General features: G+C 39.8%; 1 protein-coding gene across 9 annotated transcripts; it reads left to right on the top strand.

Moving 5' to 3' along the window:
- The first annotated feature begins 6 nt into the window (after positions 1–6).
- On the top strand, positions 7–15,853 carry Zfp62 (ZFP62 zinc finger protein). Of its 9 annotated transcripts, none has more exons than XM_029483649.2 (5): positions 7–245; positions 9,977–10,058; positions 10,869–10,921; positions 11,829–11,928; positions 12,332–15,853. In XM_029483649.2, the coding sequence occupies exon 5, from the start codon at positions 12,352–12,354 to the stop codon at positions 15,091–15,093; it is 2,742 nt and encodes a 913-aa protein (XP_029339509.1). In that variant the 5' UTR covers positions 7–245; positions 9,977–10,058; positions 10,869–10,921; positions 11,829–11,928; positions 12,332–12,351; the 3' UTR covers positions 15,094–15,853. The 9 variants fall into 9 exon arrangements, with proteins under 9 accessions (XP_029339509.1, XP_029339508.1, XP_021033709.1 ...); XM_029483648.2 differs by having other exon boundaries at positions 11,800–11,928; XM_085830073.1 differs by lacking the exon at positions 7–245 and adding an exon at positions 361–1,110 and having other exon boundaries at positions 11,800–11,928.
- Positions 15,854–23,609: the final 7,756 nt, after the last annotated feature.

The raw sequence follows: 23,609 nt of genomic DNA, 5'->3' as shown, positions 1-23,609 counted from the left end.
ATTGCAATAAAAGTCCAAGACAACTAGAACCCCCTTCCTCTCCGGGCAGACCAGCCGGGATTAGGAGGCCAGCAGAGAACCCACAAACTGCGGGTCACGTGCGCGATCAGAGCCCGACCATCGAGTCAGTCCTCCAGCTTCCCAGAGCGGCCTCGGAAGTGCCCCTGCGGCGCGGGTCTTTCCGGCCAGGCAGTCCGCGCTTTTGTCCCGCCGGCGGCCGGGCTCCCGCGGTGCCGCCACAGCCAGTACGTGAGTCCCGGGCTGCCGGCGCTCCCGCCTCTCCCCGGCCCGCCACGCCCTTCCCTTCTCTGCCCTCCGGTCCCGGGCGGGTCCTGGGGGGGGGGGGGGGGGAGAGCGTGACTTTCCACACGCCCTGGGCAGCGTCCTCTAGGAGTGAAGGGGAAGGAAGAGCCCACGTTCGGGCCTGGCGCGCGGGCAGGCTGCCATCGGAGCAGGCCCTGGGCCGAGGAAGGGCCAGAGTCCGCCCCGGTGACTGTCATAGCCGTTTCGGGCGTAGAGAGAGGAGAATCCCAATTATTAGCGCCTAAAAATTTGCCCTGATTGCGGTTAACTTTGTTTCTGAGACTTGGAGGTGATCTGATTCGGTCACCCCTTCCCTTCATTTTGGTGGGGGAGAGGTGTTGAGAGACACTTGCGGCTGTGGAAGTGTCCACTTCCTAGCCCTCTCCTAGGAGAAACTCATCTGTAGAGCAGTGGGTGCAACCGGAGGCCGCCATCTGCCCTACCCCACCCCCACCCCACCGCAAACAGAAAGTGTTGGCCTAAGGAAAAGCCAGTGAAGGCACTTGAACCCTAGTGATCTCTTGGGGAAGTCCTGGGGCAGCGATGTGAAAGAAAGATAAACAGGTCAGGTGGAGAGAGCCTGGGCTAGTGTGTTATCTTAAAATGGTTAGTCTAGACGGCCAAGACCATTTGTGTACGCCTGAAGCTTTTGTCTGTCTGGGGTGTGTGTGTGTGTGTGTGTTTGAATACGTAATGCTCACGTGTCCAAGGCATTAAAATACAAAGATTTTTTAAAAACAAAAATTTTATGAAAACAAGATTTTCTTTTACTGTTCTCAAAGGTTGTTCTGGGCCCTACCTTAAAAGGTAAACACTTTTGTTAAGATGTTGAGTAGACTTTAAAGACTTCTTCATTCAAATACTAGCAAATATATAAGTCGTTCCTCTTTTATTCAGACAGGTGGTAGCATAATAAGTCCTTCTGCTTCTCTGTTTCTTTTACTGAATCTGTTTTACAGACCTCTTATCCGGAAACGGGTGGGTTGTTTGTTTTACAAACACATAGTAGATTGGCCATTTTAAAGGATGTTTTAGATAAATCTTTAGACTGCAGTTGATAATCTGTGAGTTGTTTCTAGTGTTTTTATGCCAAATGGTATTATGTGGAATGGTTCTGTATTAAGATAAGGATTTTGAAATTAAGAGGAACTGAGGTTAATAAGGTATTTTTTGTTGTTTTGCATTCAGTTAAATGGGCTACACTACTTGCTTCAAGCTAATCTCTGAGTGGGTCCTTAGCTTCAGAAAAATCTCCCCACTGCCCTTCATGCTCTCTTGCTTCCCTTATTGCTGGAGTATCTAAAAGTATCTCTTTCACTACTATGAGAATATTCCATTATAAAAATCCCTCCCGTCCTTATTCCTAATTTTTAAATAATAGAAACAAATCTTGTTAACCATTTGCATGTGCTTCTCATAAATTAAATGCAAAAAATGACCAGAGCACAAACCATCCTCTTTTCAGCATATCACTTAGACTCCATCCTCCATCCACACGTTCTTCCACTGAGTGCTCTTGAGTTGCCTCTTACTTTCATCCTCTCGTCACCAAATACGGCACCTAAGAGCTTAAGTTACAGAAGCCCTGGACCACACTTGACATATAGGATACTCCCTTATGGGAAACAGTTGAAATCTGGAAATTCAAAGTAGCTGCAGGTATATCACAGCTGTTTCTTCTTGCAGCCCCACTGTAGGAGTCACTTCCCACTAAACCAAGAGTGCTCTCTTGTGAGTTGACTCAACTTTTGAGAACTAACTCCTCACTGTCCAGAACAGGTAGTAAAGTGAAGGTTCTTGATATCTGCTTGCACTTTTGTAGAACCTACCAGTAGAATGTGAAAAAGTACAGAAATTGCCAGAAATGTGAGTCTTAAGTAATTTCTGAGGGATAGAGACTTTATCGTGGTTGGCTTTTTCACTGATGTTACCACAGATGTTTTCACAGATGGTTAAGGTCATTCTGTCTGTCAAAAACTGGCTCAAGAGATTTCCCATCTAGTTTTGAGAAATTAAAACCTTTTTGTTCTGTGTTATGGGGGACACATGATGGCCACCACATCCATCTTATTGGTTGTACTATAACTTCATCTTGGAACTCTAGTTCTTGGTTCTCTTATCCCTTCTCAGTCTGTTCTCCAACTGATTAGTGGTGGTGGTGGCAGCAGTGCTGTCTTTAGTCCCAGGGGGTAGAGGCAGGTGGAGCTCTGTGAGTCAAGGCCAGCCAGTGCTATATTGTGAGGTTCCATCTCAATAAATAAATATTAAGCAAAGTAGAGGTAGTACAGTGAATTGTATGCCCGGAGTTTCAGGATTCTGATACATTTATTTACTTTTTCTTGGTTGAAGCGTTTTAAAGCAAATTTCTGACACTGTTTTTACTCTCTTGTAGTTGTCATTAAAAGTGTATATATACTCCTAACATCTATAGTACCATTACATAACAGCCTATTTTAGCTTTGTTTTTTTTTTTTTTTTTTTTTGATTTTATCTAGCAGCAAGTAGGCAGACTACTGGGTCATTTGTCTACAATAAGCTAAGAAGGGCTTATAGCTTATACCCTTTGTTTTGTTTTGTTTTTTGTTTTTCGAGACAGGGTTTCTCTGTGTAGCCCTGGCTGTCCTGGAACTCACTTTGTAGTCCAGGCTGGCCTCGAACTCAGAAATCCACCTGCCTCTGCCTCCCATGTGTTGGGATTAAAGGTGTGTGCCACCACTGCCCAGTGGCTTATACCTTTTTAATGGTACTTTCATGAGGATGGCAGTATATCTTATTACCCTTTCTCAGTTGCCTTATATGCTAAGCTAACAGCATTTATGCTACTGATGCCCGTGTTTTTGATTGAGTGAACTATTGGAGGAGCCAAATAACCTGTACCTAAACAGGGAGCCAAGGAAACTTTGGCTTCTGACTAGATTGGAAAGGCAAATAAAGTGTTTGTGGTTCATGCAGTTGCGGCCAGTTCCTAGCCAATCATACATTCCCCAAGGAGAGGAAGTGACTAAGGATAATGAGAATAACTCAGTCTGTCAAGTAATTGATGGTGAGTTTGAATAGATGGCTTTTTGTCAAAAGGATCAGAGTTCAGATTCCCATGTGAAAAGTCTAGAGTTGTAACACCATATACCTGAAATCCTAGCAGTCGGGAGGAGAGAAATCCTGCAAACTGGGTAATTTACAACAAACAAAAACCGTACTGCTCATAGTTCTGGAGCCTGAGATGTCCCAGGTTAAAGTGTTGGCATGTCCTCAGACCTTCTTGCTTTGTTTTCACATGGTAGAAGGCACCACATAACAGAAAAGCAGAGAGAACCTTAGTAAGAGTCTTTATGAGGAGCCCAGGCCCACAGTAATGGCATCAATACACTGTAACATAAAGACAGTGCCTCCATGGCCTTGTTATCTCCTGCCAGGAACAGCGTCACACTTTTGTAATCCCAGATAATTGACAGGCTAAACCTGGTATCTCTGAGCCTGGGACTTCAAGTTCAAGGCCAGCCCCAGTAACATTGTGAGACTTGTCTCAAAGACAAAACAAAAATATTTTAAGAAAACACCTGCTTTATATTATATTGGCAATTAATTAAGCATGAATTTTGTTTTAATAAGGTGTTAAACTATATGGGAAAATGATCAAATAATGCATTTTATTCTTAACAGCTCTTAGTGGAAGAATTGGATGGGGATAAGAATGAAGGCAGAAAGACTCTAGAGGGCAGGAGTCTAGGCCTAGAAGTTGATGTTTATACTATAAAATCAGTCTTACAGGATGCTTTGCATGCAAATGAGAGAAATAGACAGGACAATGGGGCGGATAATAGGATCTATCTGTATTTGGATAAAAGGTTTTGAGCCAAAAATACATTTCTAACAGACAGCTTTTAGGAGTGATAGAGGTCATATGTAGACGGAGCTGTCTGTCCAGAGGGGAGTAGTTCTGCAGAGTCAAGAGGAAAGATTAAATGAGAGGAACAGGCACATCTGAACACCAGCAGCTCTGGGAAGGAAGCACCTTATCTAGAAAAAGTGAGTACAGTGTGCTCTGAGGTAAAGAAATCCACTTGAGTAGATGAGGCTTAAAGGGAGATGAGCCACTAAACAAACAGGATGGTGAAAGTAATACATAAAGGGGAGTGGAGTGGATGGAGTTCTAAATGGTTTTTGTTGTTGTTGATATTTTAAAAGCTTTATATTTGAAAATAATAAATGTACAGAAAAATTCTAAGAATAACAACAGCAAAAGAAGGGGGATAGAGAGATGGCTCACCTGTTAAGAGCACTGGTTCTTCCAGAGGGCCAGGATTCAGTTGCCAGCACCTAAAAGGTGGCTCACAGTAGTCTTTATCTTCCTTTCTAAGGTATCCAACTCCTGGCTTCTTCAGTCACCAGCCACACATACATATAAGCAAACATTCATACACATTAAAATAAATGTAAAAAATAGTGAAAGAAACTTTTATTCATATTCACCCGTTCTTAATATTTTATTTAATTTTGTCCTCTTGCTCTCATAAGCATTTTTCCCCCAAGCTGAGGATAACTTAACACATCATAGTCCATCAACCATAGATATATTGTTGTATGTTTTTAAATTTAAAAATTAAATTGCAATTATTTATTTGTATGTATGTACACATGTGTGCACAGCACACCTGTGGAAGTCAGTAGACAAATTGTGGGAATTTGTTTCTTCCACCAGGTTGGTCCTGACAGACCCAAAGGCCTGCTGAGCCATCTCAGGATATTTTTTGAAGGATAGGTATTTTTTTTACCTAACTACAGTACAGTTGTCAATTTCAGTAAACTTAAAGTTAATATTTCTTTCATTTTCCAACTTTGTCAGCTGACACTTTTTGGTTGTTGTTGTTTGGGTTTGTTTGTTTGTTGAGACAGGTTCTTACTGTGTAGCTCTGGCTATCCTAGATCCCACTATGTAGAGCTGGCTTTGCCCTCACAGAGATCTGCCTGCCTCTGACTCCCAAGTGTTGGGATTAAAGGTTTGCTACCACACCCAGCTCTGGCATTGAAAAAAAAAAAAGAAAAGAAAAAATGTTTGGCTTCTTTAGCCTGTAACATTCTAGAACTTTTGTCTTATGAAGGTTTGAAAAATAGAACTCCTCCTCCCCCCACAGCCCTTTTGATAGAATAGTCTTCATTTTGAATTAATCTGTTTTCTTATGGTTCAGTTCATGTAATAAATTCTTCTAGGTTCTGTCCCTCTCAGGATGTCATTACAGGAAGCATATGATGTAACTCTGTTCTCACTAGAAATATTATTGTAGAACATCTGTCAAAGCTTGCCTAATTTCATGCATAATTACTGTTTTCTCTCTAATGAACATTCTGAGAAGGAATATTTAAATTCAGAAAATAGCCTGTTCTGTGTTGGAATTTCTCCCCAGACTTAGAATTCATTGGTCAATTTTGTTATCTACTTTTTACTCTGATAGTTATAGGATGCTAATTTATTCTGTTGTAATCAAGAGGTAGCCCCTTTTTCCTGGCTTTTGTCTGTGGGGACTTATGTAGTCCTGTTTTTAGTAGCTTGTCATTACTGTGCTTACTTGTTCCTAAACTGGATGGTCAGGCTGGCTTTTGTAGTCTTACAGAGCGCGTCACTCAGCGTTTCTGTTCTTTCCTTACTCAGTGGTAAACACCACACACAGCTCATCCTACAGCTCTGTTCCTCTCCACTTCTCTGAAGACTTTCTTCTGAATCAGGGATACTAGAAGAAACCAAAACTTGAAGCGCTTATACCACTGTGGTGATAGTTTTCTTTTTGGCTTGCTGGCAGCAAGAGCTAAGGGATATATCTATGTAGAAGTAAAAAAATCTATGTTTCTTAGCATCTGTACTTTTTCACTTTCTGATAATATAATACTGTACATCCTGGAAATTACTACCTTGTCAATGAGACATTCTACTTTTCTAGTACTCCTCTGTGTGTATTTCATAGCTTAGGGAAGTTGTCTTCTGTGCTTGCAGATTTAGGTAATTTCCCAGATCTTCAGTTAAAATTGTGTCATAATAATTCTGTTATCTCTACCCACGTTCTTATGATTGCACACATGCATGCATACACACACACAATTTGTTGTATTAGAAGCATTTCTTTAGAATTGTTACTTGTGGATTGAAGGGGAAATGTGTATATTAATACAAATTTCCCATCACAAGCAGTATGTAAGTTTTTAATAGATTCCGAGCAATCTGTTAGAATATTTGTTTTCTTCAGTGTTTTATCAACAGGGTATATGGTCAAGCTCTGAACATTTGTCAGTGTAACATGTGAGAAACACTATTTTATTGAAATTATGATGTAATTCTCTTATTAGTGAAAATAAGTATATTTTTGCATGTTTAATAACTGACTTGCTTTTTATTTTTAAAGGAAAAACCCTGTTGGCATGGTTAGTTATTGTGCGAAGCACCCAGTATATTCACTGAACAAAATAATGATTGTAGACAACTATAAAAAAAAAGCCCAGAGTTAAGAAGAGAGCATCTAAGGGGCAATCAAAAGACTAAGGGAGCAGACAGCAGCAGACTAGCTTGAAAACATTGTGACATATTTTCACCATAGAAATAGTCTACTTTTCAAATAATAGTGTTTGTTGTAGAAGTCTATGCACCAAGAAGCAGTTTCTACTGAAGGTAAATTAAATTTTACTTTTTAAAGAGAAAAACTGAACCATATTAGCAGTAACAACTTATTTCTGTTACAAAATACCACTTGATGTTTTTTCTTCCCTAGTTTAAAATTAGAAAGGAAAGGAACTAAGTTCTCAGAGTATACCATGATTCTATTGTCATGTCACAGTCACTGAACTCAAGGATGTGTGATGGCCTGCAGAAAAGCAGCTTGACTCTAGTCGTCTGTTCTTTCACATCTGAGAGGAGTTTGCTATGATCAGCAGTCTCTACCAACTTTAGGCTGCCTCCAGGCTAAGAGATTGCAAATGATAAGAGGCTAACCAATCTAGGAAGTTACCTTCCTTTAGACAGTGAATTAAGAAATGTTTCTAGGCTTTCTTTCAAAATAGTCACTGTTAACTGAGGTTTCTTTCCTCCTTTTCTGATAATCCCCAGATGAACAATGTTAAAAGGTACAACAGGAAGTGGCCATAGGGCTCTTAAATTTTTCCTTGCCAGCTTTATTTCCAGTAGTAGGCATTTCTTTGGGGCTTCTTTCTTTACAGAGAACCTAGTTCTCTGAAAGGGAACTGATCGTTTTGACTTGGAAGGAATCAGCAGTTTGGATATGACCCATTGCGATTGTTGCCTTAGCTTGTCTTGTTTGCTTTTCCAGAAGGACAGCCACACATTCAGGGACTCTTGTTTGAGTCTCAGGTTTGGGTTCTACAAGCCTTTCATTTTTACCCTGTCCTTTCTTTAGAAGCCAATCTTTACAGAGCTTACTTCTCAGCACCCCACCACCACCACTTTTCTTTTCTCCCTCTCCTCCTCTTTCCCTTTTCTCTCCCTCTTTTTGTTTCTCTTCCCTTTTTCTGAAAGTTCATCCAAGGCTCATTGCATCTTGTATGGGTTCTGATGGTTCCAGACAAGCTAATCCTGATTGTTCTGGGAATGGACAATAGTTTCGTGGCCTCCAAGGTTGTAATTCAAGCACTTCAGATTTTCTAGGTTTTCAATATCTACATTGTTGGACTAACCCTAGAGTTGGTATAATAATTGGCCTTGACACTATAAGGCTTCTTAAACAACTGGAATGAGTTTAAACTTCTCAATGATTTCACAGCTGCCATTCACTATTTTCTCTAATCCATGTGATTCCTACAAAGCCATCAAACCCAATCAGACAGGTCCATGTCATCTTGATCAAACAACTCTCCATCTTGCAGCTTTTCAACCACAGAGAAAGGGCTGGCAACATAGCAGCTATTACATGTTGGAGACCCTATTTTTCCAGAAACATCTTGTTGCTGATTCTTAGAAGTCACTTCTAGGCCCTTTCTCCAGATATTACTGTGGAATCCGCAAAGTCTGGCAGAAAGAAATTTGAGCATTCTCCAAAGTCTGTTTTTGGTGAGCCAGTCCTGGGCAGGTGCTGGGTATATAATGAACATGATGACCAGAGCCAGTTTGCTTCCAAGAAGCCATTCATTAAAAAGAACAGCTACGGTGCTAGATTTTGATTTACTCTAGCCCCTGGAATATAACTTATTTTCTCTAGGGGCTGATCTTTGATAAACTAGCAGGAGCTATAGGTGCTTGGGAGTCAGGGTGGTCTTGAGGGATTCAAATGTAATGGCCTGGAGCAGAACAATGATGTCAGCTTTAAAGATCAGGATAGTAAGATCTTTGGGCTTAAGGGCCAAACTGCCCAGTCTTTCCAGGCACACAGAAACTTGATTTGCTAGATTTCTGTTTGAGTATATTCCAGTTAATGACAAATGTTTTGTCTCAGTAACCATTAGAGCTGCTGATCCTGCTACTGGAGTGTCTCCTTAAGCTGAGAGATGAGAGCTACCTGTTCATGTAGTTATACCTCCATTTTTCAGAGGCATTATCAGGGTGTATGCAACAGAATCCGCTTTCTCCAATTGCATATCATATGTACTTTGTTCATCCTGTAGTACTCCACCAATAGCAAGTTCCAATACATTGTCATACCTTGAAAGCAGTTTTCTGTTACTGAAGTAGGCACTCTGTCCAGGGAGATTTTGTCCCACCTACTGCTTAGCTTGGAATACCAATATCTTGGTGAGCCATCAAGCTTTGGACAGACCCAGACACCTTGTCATACAACCTTAGGGCCTGTATGAAGGTAGGTGACCTGTGGCTTTGGTCATCATGTTCATTATATAACCCAACCTGCTCAGTATTGACTCACCCCAAAACAGACTTTGGAGAATGCTCAAATTTCTTTCTGCCAGACTTTGCAGGTTCCACAGTAATATCTGGAGAAAGGGCCTAGAAAAGTGACTTCTAAGAGTCAGCAACAAGAGTTCTTGGAAAACCAGGGTCTCCAACATGTAATAGCTGCTATGTCGCCAGCCCTTTCTCTACTGTGGCTGAAAAGCTGCACAATGGAGAATTGCTCGGGAGAGTACAGCCTTTCTTCCTCACCCTCATCACAGCTCTGACAATATCTGTACCATTTTCTTTTGGGAGCGGGGGTAGAAATTTTTGCTATCTTTATTATAAAAGTACTTGTATGTAGTTAAACATCAGTCTTGGATTGCATCTTGGTTATGGTTAGGAAGCTTTCTCTATACCCAGGTCATAGAGTCATTAATTCCTATTTTCTTCTAGTTATTCTTGTGTCTGTTATATTATTTAGAGCTTCTTTATATTTAGAGCTCTGTTCCATTTGGTGTTTATCCTTTTGTGCGATATAAAAGATCTAATTTTATCTTTTTTGTTCCCCAGATGGCTTTATATTTGTTACACTATTTTTAAAAACTGTCTTTTCCCAGTAATACCATCCTCATCATCAATTTCTGTGTGTAGTTGGAATCATTTCTGGATGTATCTATTTATATGCCAGTAACACATTTAAATTATAAAAGCACATTTTTAATTATAGCATATGTTAATAGTCACTACGGCTAGTAGTTGCTCACAGCTCTTTTTCTTCCCTAGCAACTTTTTATTTTAGGAAATTGTTTTTTATGGCTGTAGGAACCTTAACATTTTTTTTCCCCTAAGGAAGTTGAAATTGAAGGTCTAAAATTGAAAAGTAAATGGATGGAAAATCTGATGTATGTGGACATGGCAGAGTATAGATAAGGTATGTTGCTGCTAAAGTTTCTGGGCCCACACTAGCCCACTTATCAGTTCCATGTTTTGTGTTGTGGGCTGCTCTACCCAGAGTAATACAGAGAGCTAGAGAACTAGTCTGGCCTACCATTCTTCAGTAACCTCATCCTTGGGACTTAATTTTATATACTATTTCCTCAGATGAACCAACTTTTGCTTTAGTGGCTGCTGGGTGATTCTTCACCTTCTAAATGGTCTCCTAAATTTCTAGCATTTTCTATTCCTATAGGAGGTCATTATTGCTATGAAAAAAAGTTGGAGAGTTTGATTCTTTACATCTGCTCACTCTAAAGCATGTATTTTACTTTTATTGACCATTTTTTCCTCACATAGTTGCATACATAGCTTTCCAAGTAAGACTCAAAGAATTTTACAATAATGTCCTGAAATGTTATACAGGGCAGGAGGGAAAGATTGCATTTTATATGGTTGTAAATGCTTCATTTTCTTGGAATAAGTTTAACAGTGTCTTCTTAGAAGTCAGTAAATCAGAAAAGGAGTATTGATAGGGTACGGGTCATGTAACGTACCCTCAGGAGAATAGAAACCCTTACTTGGGTATTAAAGTTTGCTTTGGGAAGTTTATTTATTTTGAATCATGTGCTTTTTTCAAAACCTGTACATTTGAACCCTGATCAATAGATTAACTTTTAATACAATAATAAATGATACAATAAATAGTAATAACATTTGCCCTGACTAAGGGACAAGTATTGTTCTTACTGGTTTTAGATGGCTATCATCCAATAATCATAGTAACACTATTACTTTAATTTTACAGGTGAAGAAACTGCTGTACAAAGAAGTTAAATAGCTATCCCAAAGGTCATAGAAGTAGGTATTTGAATCGAGTTGGTATTCTAGTCATTTTCTGGTCTGTGTGAGAGATTGGTTTTAATATTTCACAGATAGCAGAGTCCACTACAGATGTTCAAGTTCCTTATTTAAAACAACAGTATTTACATATGACCTTTACACATCATCCTGTGTACTTTAAGCATTTTCAAATTACTTGCAGTGCCTAAAAGCAGTGTGAATCTTTATTTCGTTGTATTATTTAGAGAATAATGATAAAAATTAAAAGCTGTATATGTTCAGCACAAATGTAACTTTGTTTTTCTGGTATTTTGGGTCCATGGTTGGCTGAATCTGTAAATGCGGAACCTGCCACTGTGGAGGGCCAACTACTCTCCTCAGTGGCTTGAGGTGTTGCTGTCTTTGTTTTAGCATCCTTGAGACAAAGATCTTACGCCATAGTTCAGGCTGGCCTGGAACATGCAGTAACCTTCTGGCCTCAGCCTCCAAAGTTCGAGAATAACAAGATTGAGCCATTACACTTTGCTATTTGTAAGCTTTGACATTCTATATGACTATTCATAAATAGGAATGAAAACTTTATTCTTTGGCAGGCTAGAGCATGTTTCTACCATATAAGTTCTTCCATGATTAGCCACTTTCCAAAGAGTGCTTTCCTTACACAGAAAAGTCAAGAAGGCCAAATTACTGTACAGTAGCTTTAGGTTTCTTTGTTTCTCATTTCTTGGTCACTGTCCTCATAATCTTATAACTACAACTCCCTGCCTGGTTCCTCTTCTACGGTACTGATTTATCTTCCTTTTCAGTTTTTCCTGCTCCCTCCTGATTATGTGTAACTTTTCAAAGGAAAAATTAAAATCTTTGTTATTCTAACTTTTTTCTGTCATGTTTTTCAGAGACTTCTTTTTTCTTGTTTTTCTATGAGGTGACATTGAAACTGATTGGTATTGGCTGTGGTTTTGTGCATCAGTTGAACCCATTTTTATGGTACCTTCTGGACTCTAGTTTTAACAGTAGTTCTAAAGGTATTGAAATCTTATTAATGTCCCCCATCATAATTCCAGTAATTAAAATGGTACTGGTAGGGCTGGAGAGATGACTTAGCAGTTAAGAGCATTTGATGCTCTTGCAGAGGACCTGGGTTCAGTTCCCAACACCCTATGATCACACCCAGCCATGCATGCTAACTCCAGTTCCAGGGGGATCTGACTACCTCTTCTGAACTCAATGGGCACCAGACATGTACATGGTGCACATTCCTCCAAGAAAGCAAAACACTCAAAAAATTTAAAGATTATTTTTAAATGGTACCTGCCACATATTAAAAAGCAAATACCTGACAAATGGATAAGTTAATTTTGTTTTTTGCTGTTGTTACTCATTCAGGGTTTTTTTTCTAAACATGTCATTTTCATTTTCTTGGTCTAGTGTCATATTTGAAGACAAGCATGGAGGATGAGGACTCATCTAAAAGGAATGAAAATGATTCAAATGCAGACTCTCAGTGCCCAAATGTGGGATTTTTTCACAAGGATCATATGCAGAAATCTGAGACCGGTGACACTTGTGACTGGGTAGAGAAGCAGTTGGAAAGGCCTAAATGGAAAATACTGAAGGAAGGCAAAAGTAGCATCAGAGAAATGATTGACACACATACAAAAACAGCAAATATAAAACTAGAGCAGGATGATGAGACATCTGAGAAAAGTTTCTACCCAAGTACAAATACAATGCATCAGACTATCCCCACAGAACCAAAATGTACTAAACAAGGTGAGCACACAGAGAACATTAATGGAAACGTACACCCTGCTCATATTGCTGATAAGAAATCACATAAGTGTGATGAGTGTGGAAAATCCTTCAAATACAATTCTCGTCTTGTTCAACATAAAATTATGCACACTGGAGAAAAGCGCTACGAGTGTGATGACTGTAGGGGGACTTTTCGGAGTAGCTCCAGTCTTCGAGTCCACAAGCGCATCCATACTGGGGAAAAGCCCTATAAGTGTGATGAGTGTGGCAAAGCCTACATGTCCTACTCTAGCCTTATAAACCACAAAAGCACTCATTCTGGGGAGAAGAACTGCAAATGTGACGAATGTGGAAAATCCTTCAATTATAGTTCTGTTCTGGACCAGCATAAAAGGATCCACACTGGAGAGAAGCCCTATGAATGTGGGGAGTGTGGAAAGGCCTTCAGAAACAGTTCTGGTTTGAGAGTCCACAAAAGGATCCACACAGGGGAGAAGCCCTATGAATGTGATACCTGTGGGAAAACCTTCAGTAATAGTTCTGGCCTGAGGGTCCACAAAAGGATCCATACAGGTGAGAAACCCTATGAATGTGATGAATGTGGGAAGGCATTCATTACTTGCAGAACACTTCTAAATCATAAAAGCATCCACTTTGGTGATAAACCTTATAAATGTGATGAGTGTGAGAAATCTTTTAATTATAGCTCTCTCCTCATTCAGCATAAAGTCATCCACACTGGTGAGAAACCTTATGAATGTGATGAATGTGGGAAGGCCTTCAGGAACAGCTCAGGCCTTATAGTGCATAAAAGGATCCACACAGGCGAGAAACCTTACAAGTGTGATATCTGTGGCAAAGCATTCAGCTATAGTTCAGGCCTTGCAGTCCATAAAAGCATTCATCCTGGAAAGAAAGCCCATGAATGTAAAGACTGTGGCAAGTCCTTTAGTTATAACTCACTTCTTCTTCAGCATAAGACCATTCATACTGGAGAAAGACCTTATGTATGTGATGTGTGTGGCAAAACGTTCAGGAACAATTCAGGTCTCAAAGTCCATCGGAGACTCCATACTGGGGAAAAACCATATAAGTGTGATGTATGTGGGAAGGCCTATATCTCACGCTCAAGCCTTAAAAATCACAAAGGAATCCACATGGGGGAGAAGCCCTATAAATGCAGCTATTGTGAGAAATCTTTCAACTACAGTTCTGCCCTTGAACAACATAAAAGGATTCATACAAGGGAGAAGCCCTTTGGGTGTGATGAGTGTGGAAAAGCCTTCAGAAACAATTCAGGCCTTAAAGTACATAAGCGAATTCACACGGGGGAGAGACCTTACAAATGTGAAGAATGTGGAAAAGCCTACATCTCACTCTCAAGCCTTATAAATCATAAAAGTGTACACCCTGGGGAAAAGCCCTTTAAGTGTGATGAGTGTGAGAAAGCCTTCATCACATATAGAACACTTCTAAACCACAAAAAAATTCATCTTGGAGAAAAGCCCTATAAATGCGATGTGTGTGAGAAATCTTTTAACTACACCTCACTCCTTTCTCAACACAAAAGAGTTCATACTAGAGAGAAACCCTTTGAATGTGACAGGTGTGAGAAGGTCTTCAGAAACAACTCAAGCCTTAAAGTGCATAAAAGAATACACACTGGGGAGAAGCCCTATGAGTGTGACATATGTGGAAAAGCCTACATCTCACACTCAAGCCTTATTAACCATAAAAGTACACACCCTGGCAAGACGTCCTATACATGTGATGAATGTGGAAAAGCATTTTTCTCAAGCAGAACTCTTATAAGCCATAAGAGAGTCCATCTTGGGGAAAAACCCTTCAAGTGTGTTGAGTGTGGGAAGTCGTTCAGCTACAGCTCACTTCTTTCCCAACACAAGAGGATCCACACAGGGGAGAAACCTTATGTATGTGATTGGTGTGGGAAGGCATTCAGGAACAGCTCAGGCCTCACAGTACATAAAAGGATCCATACAGGGGAAAAACCCTATGGGTGTGATGAATGTGAAAAAGCATACATTTCACACTCAAGTCTTATTAATCATAAAAGTGTCCACCGTGGGAAGCAGCCCTATAATTGTGAGTGTGGGAAATCTTTCAATTACAGATCTGTCCTTGACCAACATAAAAGAATCCACACTGGAAAAAAGCCATATCGATGTAATGATTGTGGGAAGGCATTTAATATCAGGTCAAACCTTACCAAGCACAAAAGAATCCATACAGGAGAGGAATCTTTAAATATGGCAAATATGGAAAGTCATAGTGGCACATTCCAGAAGATGATCTACTATGAGGGAGGGAATTCTCTGGATGGGACCAGAATGCAGATGCCTTTGTGGGAGGCAGAGCATGCCAAGTCTCAAAGAAATCAAATAGAAGAAAAACTTTATGAATATAAGAATTTCTGAGGTCCTTAGTCATGGTTTATAATTTTCATAGTGTGAGTGAAAGAAAGAATTCTAAGTGCTCATGAACAATTCTACGTGATTAGGTTATAGCAAGAACAGTTTTAGTGTCAAAATAGTTGAACACTTTAGGACTATAAAATACCACTGGATATAAAGCCTTCAAAAGTGATGGAACATTTAAAAAATGTAATCTGGACATAAAACATAAAGGTAAGGGTCTTTAGTTAGAAATCATATTCACTACAAAGGTCCTATTTGGATAAATAAGTGAATTAAAATGTATAAAGTTGGTATAATTTTGAGCTCTATACTTCAGTCAGTGGAAAAAAGATCCAAGAAGGGCCTCCAACAGGCAAATTCAGGGAGAGGATGGTTTCAGGGAATATCAGCTTATTAGTGGGTCATCAATTATAGACTTAACAGTAATGGTTTGTGGTAGGAAGATCACAACTTCTGAAACAATTTAGATGTCCTAGGAAAAGAAAAGGCATAATCTGTGACATAATCACTTTAAATGCATAGTAGTTGAAATATACTATTATATTAATTGAACTGGTAAGACTAAAGTTTCAAATGAACTCCCTTAATAGGTAATATATATGGTAAATGAAGCCTGGAAGGTGACATTCACATATACTGAAAGAACGGAAAGGATTTTAGTGTCTTCAGTGAAGTAATGGAACACATCTTCAACATGAATTTGCACCTTACAGAAAAAGTTCAGGGAATCCTATGAATAAAAAAAAAAAAAAAAAAAAAAGAGTGTTTCAAAGGAAGGCTTTTTATTACAAGAGCTAAATAAGTACCAGTAATTAAGAAGAAATTCATGTTTTAAAAACAATACTTTGTTTCAGAAAGCATTGTAAAAATGTTATGTATGACATACATGTGTATATTGTCTTGTAAAATATGAATATGTTCAAAACTCACTTTGCCATAAAGGCCAAATAGTTATGGCAAGGTAGGGGGAAAAACAATAAATGCCTCAAATGTAAATAGGCTGTGACTTGTTTTAGATGGACAAATATAGAGAGCCATTTGTGTGTTGTATCTTTCCTTGTAAGTTATACAGAATCTTAACTAAGAGAAGCTTCTGTCTTATCTGTGAAGACTTATCCACTAAACTAGTATCTTAGGATTCACCAGAAGTTACATCATACTTATCTCAGGTGGAAATAGATGAATTTTGAAGAGACCATGAGTAAGCAACCTGACCATGATAGAAGTCTGGATTAAAATTTGTTAGAGTGTATAGGCTATGTGAGTGAGTCACCATAATTCATTAGGAACAGAACTTAATACAAAGTGTTAGTAACTGTAGCAGTAAAGACTAGGTATTTCAATAGTGAAAGTAGATTCTTCTGAGTTGAGCTCCATAGTAATTGGACAGGTTATCAGAACCAGGTGAACAAACTCTCAGTTTGTTCTCTGACTTCAGGACTTAACATCATTAAAGACAATCACTAGCCATCTCTAATTTAAAAATTCCCAGGTCTCCCTCTGGGAATACTAGAGAGTACTTTGTTTCTGTCTCCAGATTGCTACCAGGTTTTGACACGTGAGGTGAAGAAAGGGAGAATATATTTTTGCTGCTCAATTCTGTAGTAGATGTCCACACTGTACTGTTCTACTGCATGAGACACGTCAATTTGACCCTATCTGTTGATCTAGTTTACTCAGCAAATATTTGTGGAGAATCTGCTAGATACAAACCACCGTCCTGGGCCCTAGGTAGGGAAAGGTGGGAACAAGAGTTAAGACTTCAAGCAGTCATCCTAATCCACACACACACCTAAGTGTTTGGAGAAACTTGACCATAGCCAGCCAGGAAAAGAGCTGTGGATAGTGGGTTTTTCTGAGGAGTAGGAAAGGATGTCCTGAATAAAGACAGCAGAACAGTTCAGGAATTGTCCAGAATGGCTGTTTTAAGGTGAGCAGAAAGACTACAGACTGTCCATTCCCAGCAGCCATTGAGGAAAGGGATTGCATTTGCTAAAGAAAGACCACTTCTAGCTTCTTAGACAATCCTGTTACCTGAGGTTTCTATGTGCCTTATAGCCAAAGCAGCCAGTGGCTTGAGTCCCATTCCTTCCACACTCCTGACCCCCATGTAAGCTACTGGATCTATGGCACTACTTAGTTTTAGGAATAACACAAGTAAAAATGTTGAGCCTGGCCACCTTGCAGAAAAGTTTGTGAGTTCTGTGGTACTGTGGATCAAACAAAATGAATTTATGCATACTATGCAAATTCTACCAGTAAGGTACATCTCTGGCTTACTGTGGTCACTTTAAAAAAAATATATATATATAACTATGTTTATGTGTAGGCTGTGTGCTTGTGAATTTGTGTCTGTGGAAGCTGGAAGCATCAGCTGTAGCTAGAGTTCTAAGTGTAAGCTACCTGATACGGATGCTGGGGGCTGAATTTGCATTTGAGAGCAGTATATATCTCTTTACCCTCCTTTTAGATTGGTCTCTTGATTATCCCAGTGTACTGAGTGCTGGGGACAACTACTTTTGGCTTGGCCTTGAGTATTATATATTGAGGGTGAGATAAATTATATTCAGCTTAACTCAGATGTGTATGGGTTTCTAGTCCCATAATGGATACCATGCTGCAGATTCAATGAGTTTATTGTGGCTAAGCCTGCTTGGACCAGTCTATGGATGTGAGATCAGTGATCATTGCCTTTTCTAGTAAGTGATACACAAGAAGAAAACACAAAGCAAAAACCTTAACTTGTAAGGGAATCAAAAAGGTTTGCAAGGTAAGGGAGAATTGGCATGGTGAAAAGTAAACTGGAATCTGGAAGATCTGCGGACTAAAACACTTTTATCTAGGTAGGAACAGGGTCATGATGTTTATAAAGTCATATATGCATGGAAGATAGCATATTCAAATGTTAATAGGATAAAGTTTAAAATTTGAGATAAAAAACCTCAATATAAAAGGTTTTGGTAAAGGTGGGCTACAATATTTGGTCAATTTCCCATTGAAAATGAAAATGTATTTTTCAAAAGGCATATAGTATCCTGTCTTTAGTTCATTTGGCAGCTATAACTAACTGTAAAGTGAATAATTTCAAAAATAACTATTTTTCAATTCTGGAGGGTGACAAGTTAATCATGGGGCACCCTGAGTTTGTACATCTGTTTAGAATTCTTTGGGGGGGGGTCATAGAAAGGACCTTACTGTGCTGTGAATAGATCAAGGGGTCTTTGTTGAGCCTCCTTTAGAGGAGCACCAATACCATACATGAGTACTCCACCTTCTTGATTTAATCTCAGCACCCACTAGGGAGGTTCACAACCTTCCATAACTCCAGTTTCAAGGGTTTTCAAAGGGTTTGCCTCTGGCTTTAATGAGTTCTCTCTCACACTCTCTGAAAAAAAATAATACAAATCTTTTAAAAATGAGATAAAATGCAGACTGTTCTGTGGACTGCTGATGCTCTCTGGGTAAGAAATTCAGAGCCAGTCCCACCATAGTGATGAATAGGAGACCTTTGAAAAGTTAAAGTTGGGTTCTTAAATTGCTTACAGCAAAATAAATCAGAGCTAACCCTTTCCCTACGTGTAGAGAGACAATGACCTTGTTAATAATAGGCAGAGTGGTACAAGAAAAAGTGAGACGATCCCTGGTTTTACTCCGGTCTAAGTAACAGCAGCCCAAGACATGATAGACACAAACATGAGAGAGCCAGCGCCATTTAATAGCAAGTGACACCTAACTCACTACACCCTTTCTTTTTTTCCCTTTTGTAGCAAAGTTGCTTTTTCCCAGGTTAGCCTCAAAAGTCAGTCCTGCCTCTGCCTTCCAAAGTTCTGAGGTTACAGATGTGTACCTCTGTGTCCTGCTCCCATAAATAATTTTTATGGGCAGTAGTCTGTAAGCAAAGATAAACAGATATATTGGGGAAAAGACAATGTAAATGAAATCCAACAAAAAGAAACATACCGAATAGGCTTGCCATACTGAATGTAATGTATTTATAAAAATACTTAAAGATGATTATAATAAAGAAGCACTTGGCATCAGAACACATGAGAAGACAATTACTCAACTGAAAGATATGTGAAGTTGCCTAGAATGTACCTTCAAAATGGGAAAATGTAGGTGTGTGGGAAGCTTCACTGAGATTTGTTTTTCAGTGAATGGAAGTATTTTTAACATTCAGTCGTCGTTCAGAAGGAGAACCATGGGAGAAAGAGTAAGGGGAACTAAGCTGGGTATTTTCTAGAATTAGTGAGATCTACAGATATGAAATCCCAAAGAATGTAAAGTAAGGTAAATTTATAAAATCTCATCTAGCTGCACTACTGAGGTGGAAGCAAGTGGATCGGAGTCCCATCTCAGAAAAGGCAGGCAGACATGCTGCCTCTCATGGTAGCTTGCTTGGGACTATACTAGAGGGTAGGAATTCAGGAAAGGAGAAGCACCTTAGAAAGTGAGCCCATCTTCTTAGAGGTGTTTGGTTCCCTAACCAGGACCCTGCCACTGCCCCAACTGGATTAATCATTAAAATAAGGGCATGTCTGAAGAGTCCCTTCTTTGCATGCCTGTTGAGAAACTTCACATTTAGATTCAACATTTAGCCATGGAATAGTGTTTGTTGTGCTTAGATAACAGTGAAACCCATGCAAAGAGGCAACAAAAATGGGGTGGCTGGAAGGATTTCTCCTACCAGAAAACCTGGACTAGAAGAAGTCTTGCCTAGGTGGTGGCGCACACCTTTAATCCCAGCATGGGGAGGCAGAGGCAGGCAGATCTCTGAGTGTTTGAGGCCAGCACAATCTACAAACTGAGGTTCAAGACAGCCAGGGCTACACAGAGAAACCCTGTCTCAAAAACCAATAATAAGTAAGTGACTTTGCTTATTCACAGATGGTCTTGATATACAATCAATCAATCAGGCAAATCTCAGTAATACATACATACATACATACATACATACATACATACATACATACATACATTACTTTGCTTATTCTCATAAGGCCTTGTTGATGTATCTTCACCTGTCTCTTCTCAGGATAATAGCTCATAGGTTGTAACGAAATTAGAAAAGTCAGTATAATTGCAGACCAAGAAAGAGTGCCTGAAGTGGAGCAGTGTAAATGAGGATGTATCAAGAAAGGCTGGCCAAGTAGTGGTTCTTTTCTTTTTAATTATTTTTTTACACTCCATATTTTATCCTTCCTCCATCCACCCTCTGACTCTTCTGCATCCCATACTTCCTCCCCACCAACCCTACCTGACCTTTAAACTCCCTGGGCCTTCCAGTCTCTTGAGGGTTAGGTGCATCATCTCTGAATGAACACAGACCCTGCAGTCCTCTACTGTATGCATGTTGGGGGCCTCATATCAGCTGTTGTATGCTGCCTGTTTGGTGGTCCAGTGTTTAAGAGATCTTGGGGCTCCAGATTAATTGAGACTGCTGGTCCTCCTTCAGGATTGCCCTTCTAAGGTTCTTTCAACCTTCCCTAATTCAACAACGGGTCAGCTGCTTCTGTCCATTGGTTGGGTGCAAATATCTGCATCTGATTCTTTCAGCTGCTTGTTGGGTCTTTCAGAGGGCAGTCATGCTAGGTCCCTTTTTATGAGCGCTCCATAGCCTCAGTAATAGTGTCAGGCCTTGGGACCTCTTATTCAAGCATTTTATAACTTTAAGATGCTGAGGCAATAGAAGACAATTCTTAACTGAAAGTCGAGAATGATACCCCATGGTCCATGCCATATACAGATAAAATGAGAAAAGAGGTAAGGAAACCAAGCTTTGGATCTGTTTTTTTTTCCCCCCAGTGGTAATCTTGCTTTAAGCAATCTATTGTCCTGAGCAAGCGTGCTTTGTCTTTGAGAGATGGGTTCAGCTTGGAGAGAGCCCCCAGCTTGAAGCAGCCTTAAGCAACCTAGACAGTCATGCCACGCACATTTTGCTTCCCATGCTCCACCCTTCCTCCTTTATGGCTTTTATTGTAGTTAATTGTGATTTTTTTTTAAACTTTGTTATTTGCAGATATGCTAGAGATTATACAAAACGAATTGGTGAATGCCAAGGTCTCACCATCTTAACTATGGCTGTTTTTTATTAAGTGCCCATTAAAGTCTAAAAAGAGAAGGGAGATCCTGTGGTTGTCAGGGACTCTGAGAAGGGCAAACCAAGTTCCTCTGGTCTCAGATACAAACTTAGGGCCAGTATTCCAATCAGTGCAATGGTTATGAGTTTGTTTCCTGTCCTGCCTGCAATTTTCTCATCTGTAAAGTGGGGATTGGGAACGCATACGTTCCTTAAGGAATAGTGAAAAGAGGCAGCTCATCAAGCACGGGGGCTTGTTGCCAAGTCTAACAACCTGACTACTACCAATTGTCTTTTGGCTTCCACATGTGCCCCACCAGCCACACACATGTGGATGTCCTGGGAATTGGACTTCGGGCATCAGGCTTGGCAGCAAGCACATTTACACACTGAGCCATCTCCATCCTTATTTTGTTTGTGTTGTTTTGAAATAGCTCTCACTATGTATGCTAAGTGAGTTTGGAACTTTCTCTGTAGATGAGGCTGGCCTCTAACTTGCAATCCTGTCTCTGCTTCCTAAGTGCTGGGGGATTTTAGGTATGTACTACCATTCCCAAGGAAGCCTGCGTTTTCTGTTAAAATGCCATCCAGACAGCTGCTTCCAGAGCTTCTGTTGTACAGCACTGCATGCTCACTCCCCTGAGCTCTTAACTCAAAAAGTGGAACCTTTCCTTTTCTATCTTCCTTTTTTGCACACTGGTCAAAAGCCCAAGCATATTGCACTGATGTTGTGGTCTTTCCCCCAAAGCGCCCCCACTTCTGCCATGCAGCTACCTGCCTTGTGACATCTATTGCCAAACTTGCCTGCTTTCTTGGGCACTAACTCTATAGCCATGACTAGCTTGCTTACTCTCTTCCACTCCTTATCAGCTGCTAAGACTTCCAGCTCACCTTTCCTATTGTTTTTCTTTCAAATCCTAATTATACTGCCTTGGACTTCAAAAATTACTATAGAAACATTACTGTTAAATTGACTCATGCTCTCTTATTTTCAAAAGCTGAAAGCTATGAAAAGGAGAGTAAACTTTAATGACAAAGAATAACACAATAGAGATCAGCAAAGTCAAGGCTGGCACTCAAGTATAGGAAAATTGATAAACTTTTGGGGTGACTAAACAAAAACCCATAAAAATACAAATAATCTAAGTTTGAGATGAAAAGTTATAGCAGACATCCCATAAGGGGTTAGAAGTTATTTTTAGACACACTAACATATGGGTGTCCTAGGTATAGTTTTGCTAGTTCATTGTGTTCAGAAAACATAGACTGTATTTGCAGTCCTTATAATTGTGCAGAGACTTGCTTTAGGTCTAGCATGCATTGCTTTAATGAAGCTTACATCACTGGAAAAGAACATAAGTTCTGCAGACACTGGGTGTGGTCCCCTAATGAAGTCATTAGATTAACTTGTAGCACACACATCACTGTTACTAATGAGTGTTACTGATTTGTTGAGTTAGTCCTTTACTGAGGATTTCAGTTTTCTGAGGCCAGACTTGCTCATTGAAACTTTATGGAGGAAAACCTGATTCTAGTGATGCCTTTTGCTTATTTAGTCTCTTCTCTGACATTAATAGACTCACTTCTTTCTGATCATGGCTTATCTCTTTCCATCCTTTTACTTTCAGTGTTTCTGTGTTTTCTAATCTGCTGCATGTGCCACTTGGAAATGGCATATAGTATTGTTTCATACAGTCTAATAATTCATTTTAACAGGAATGCTTTTCATGCAGTTGCTTATTGTTTTAGATTTAAAACTTGCTATTTTTAATTTCACTTGGTTTCAGTTATTTCCTGTCTTCAGATTATATCAGAATTATTCTATTAAAATTCTATTATAATTATTCTATTTCCCCTCGAGTTTGATAATATTATCTTAGTCTGAATTAAAATCTATTTTTAGAGCTTGTACCTTACTACATAGATGAACCTCTAACTTGCTACCTTCCTGCCTCAGCCTTTCAGCTGCTGGGATTACAGGCATTTGCTTAACTTAAAAGATATTTTGTTACTAATACATTTCCCGGATAGGTCTCATATTCCTTTGTCACAACAAATCACCTGGCCATGTATTTAACATATTTTTTTAAATTATTATTTCTTCCTTTCTTTTCTTTTTCTTTACACTCCACATTTTATTCCCCTTCCGGTCCACCCTCTGACTGTTCCACATCCCATACTGCCCCCCTGTCTTCACAAGGATGTGAGGATGTCCCCCCGCCCACCAGACCTCTAAATTTCCTGGGGCCTCCAGTCTCTTGACGGTTAAGTGCATCTTCTGTGACTGAACCCAGACCTGGCAGTCCTCTGCTATATATGTTTTGGGGGCCTCATATCAGCTGGTGTATGCTACCTGGTTAGTGGTCTAGTGTCTGAGAGATCTCAGGGGTCCAGGTTAATTGAGATTGCTGTTCTTCCCACAGGGTCGCCCTCCTCG

This window comes from Mus caroli, unplaced genomic scaffold (assembly GCF_978045245.1).
Source record: "Mus caroli unplaced genomic scaffold, Mus_caroli_1 scaffold_13, whole genome shotgun sequence".
Lineage (NCBI taxonomy): Eukaryota > Metazoa > Chordata > Mammalia > Rodentia > Muridae > Mus > Mus caroli.
This window is presented reverse-complemented; position numbering and strand designations above follow the sequence as displayed.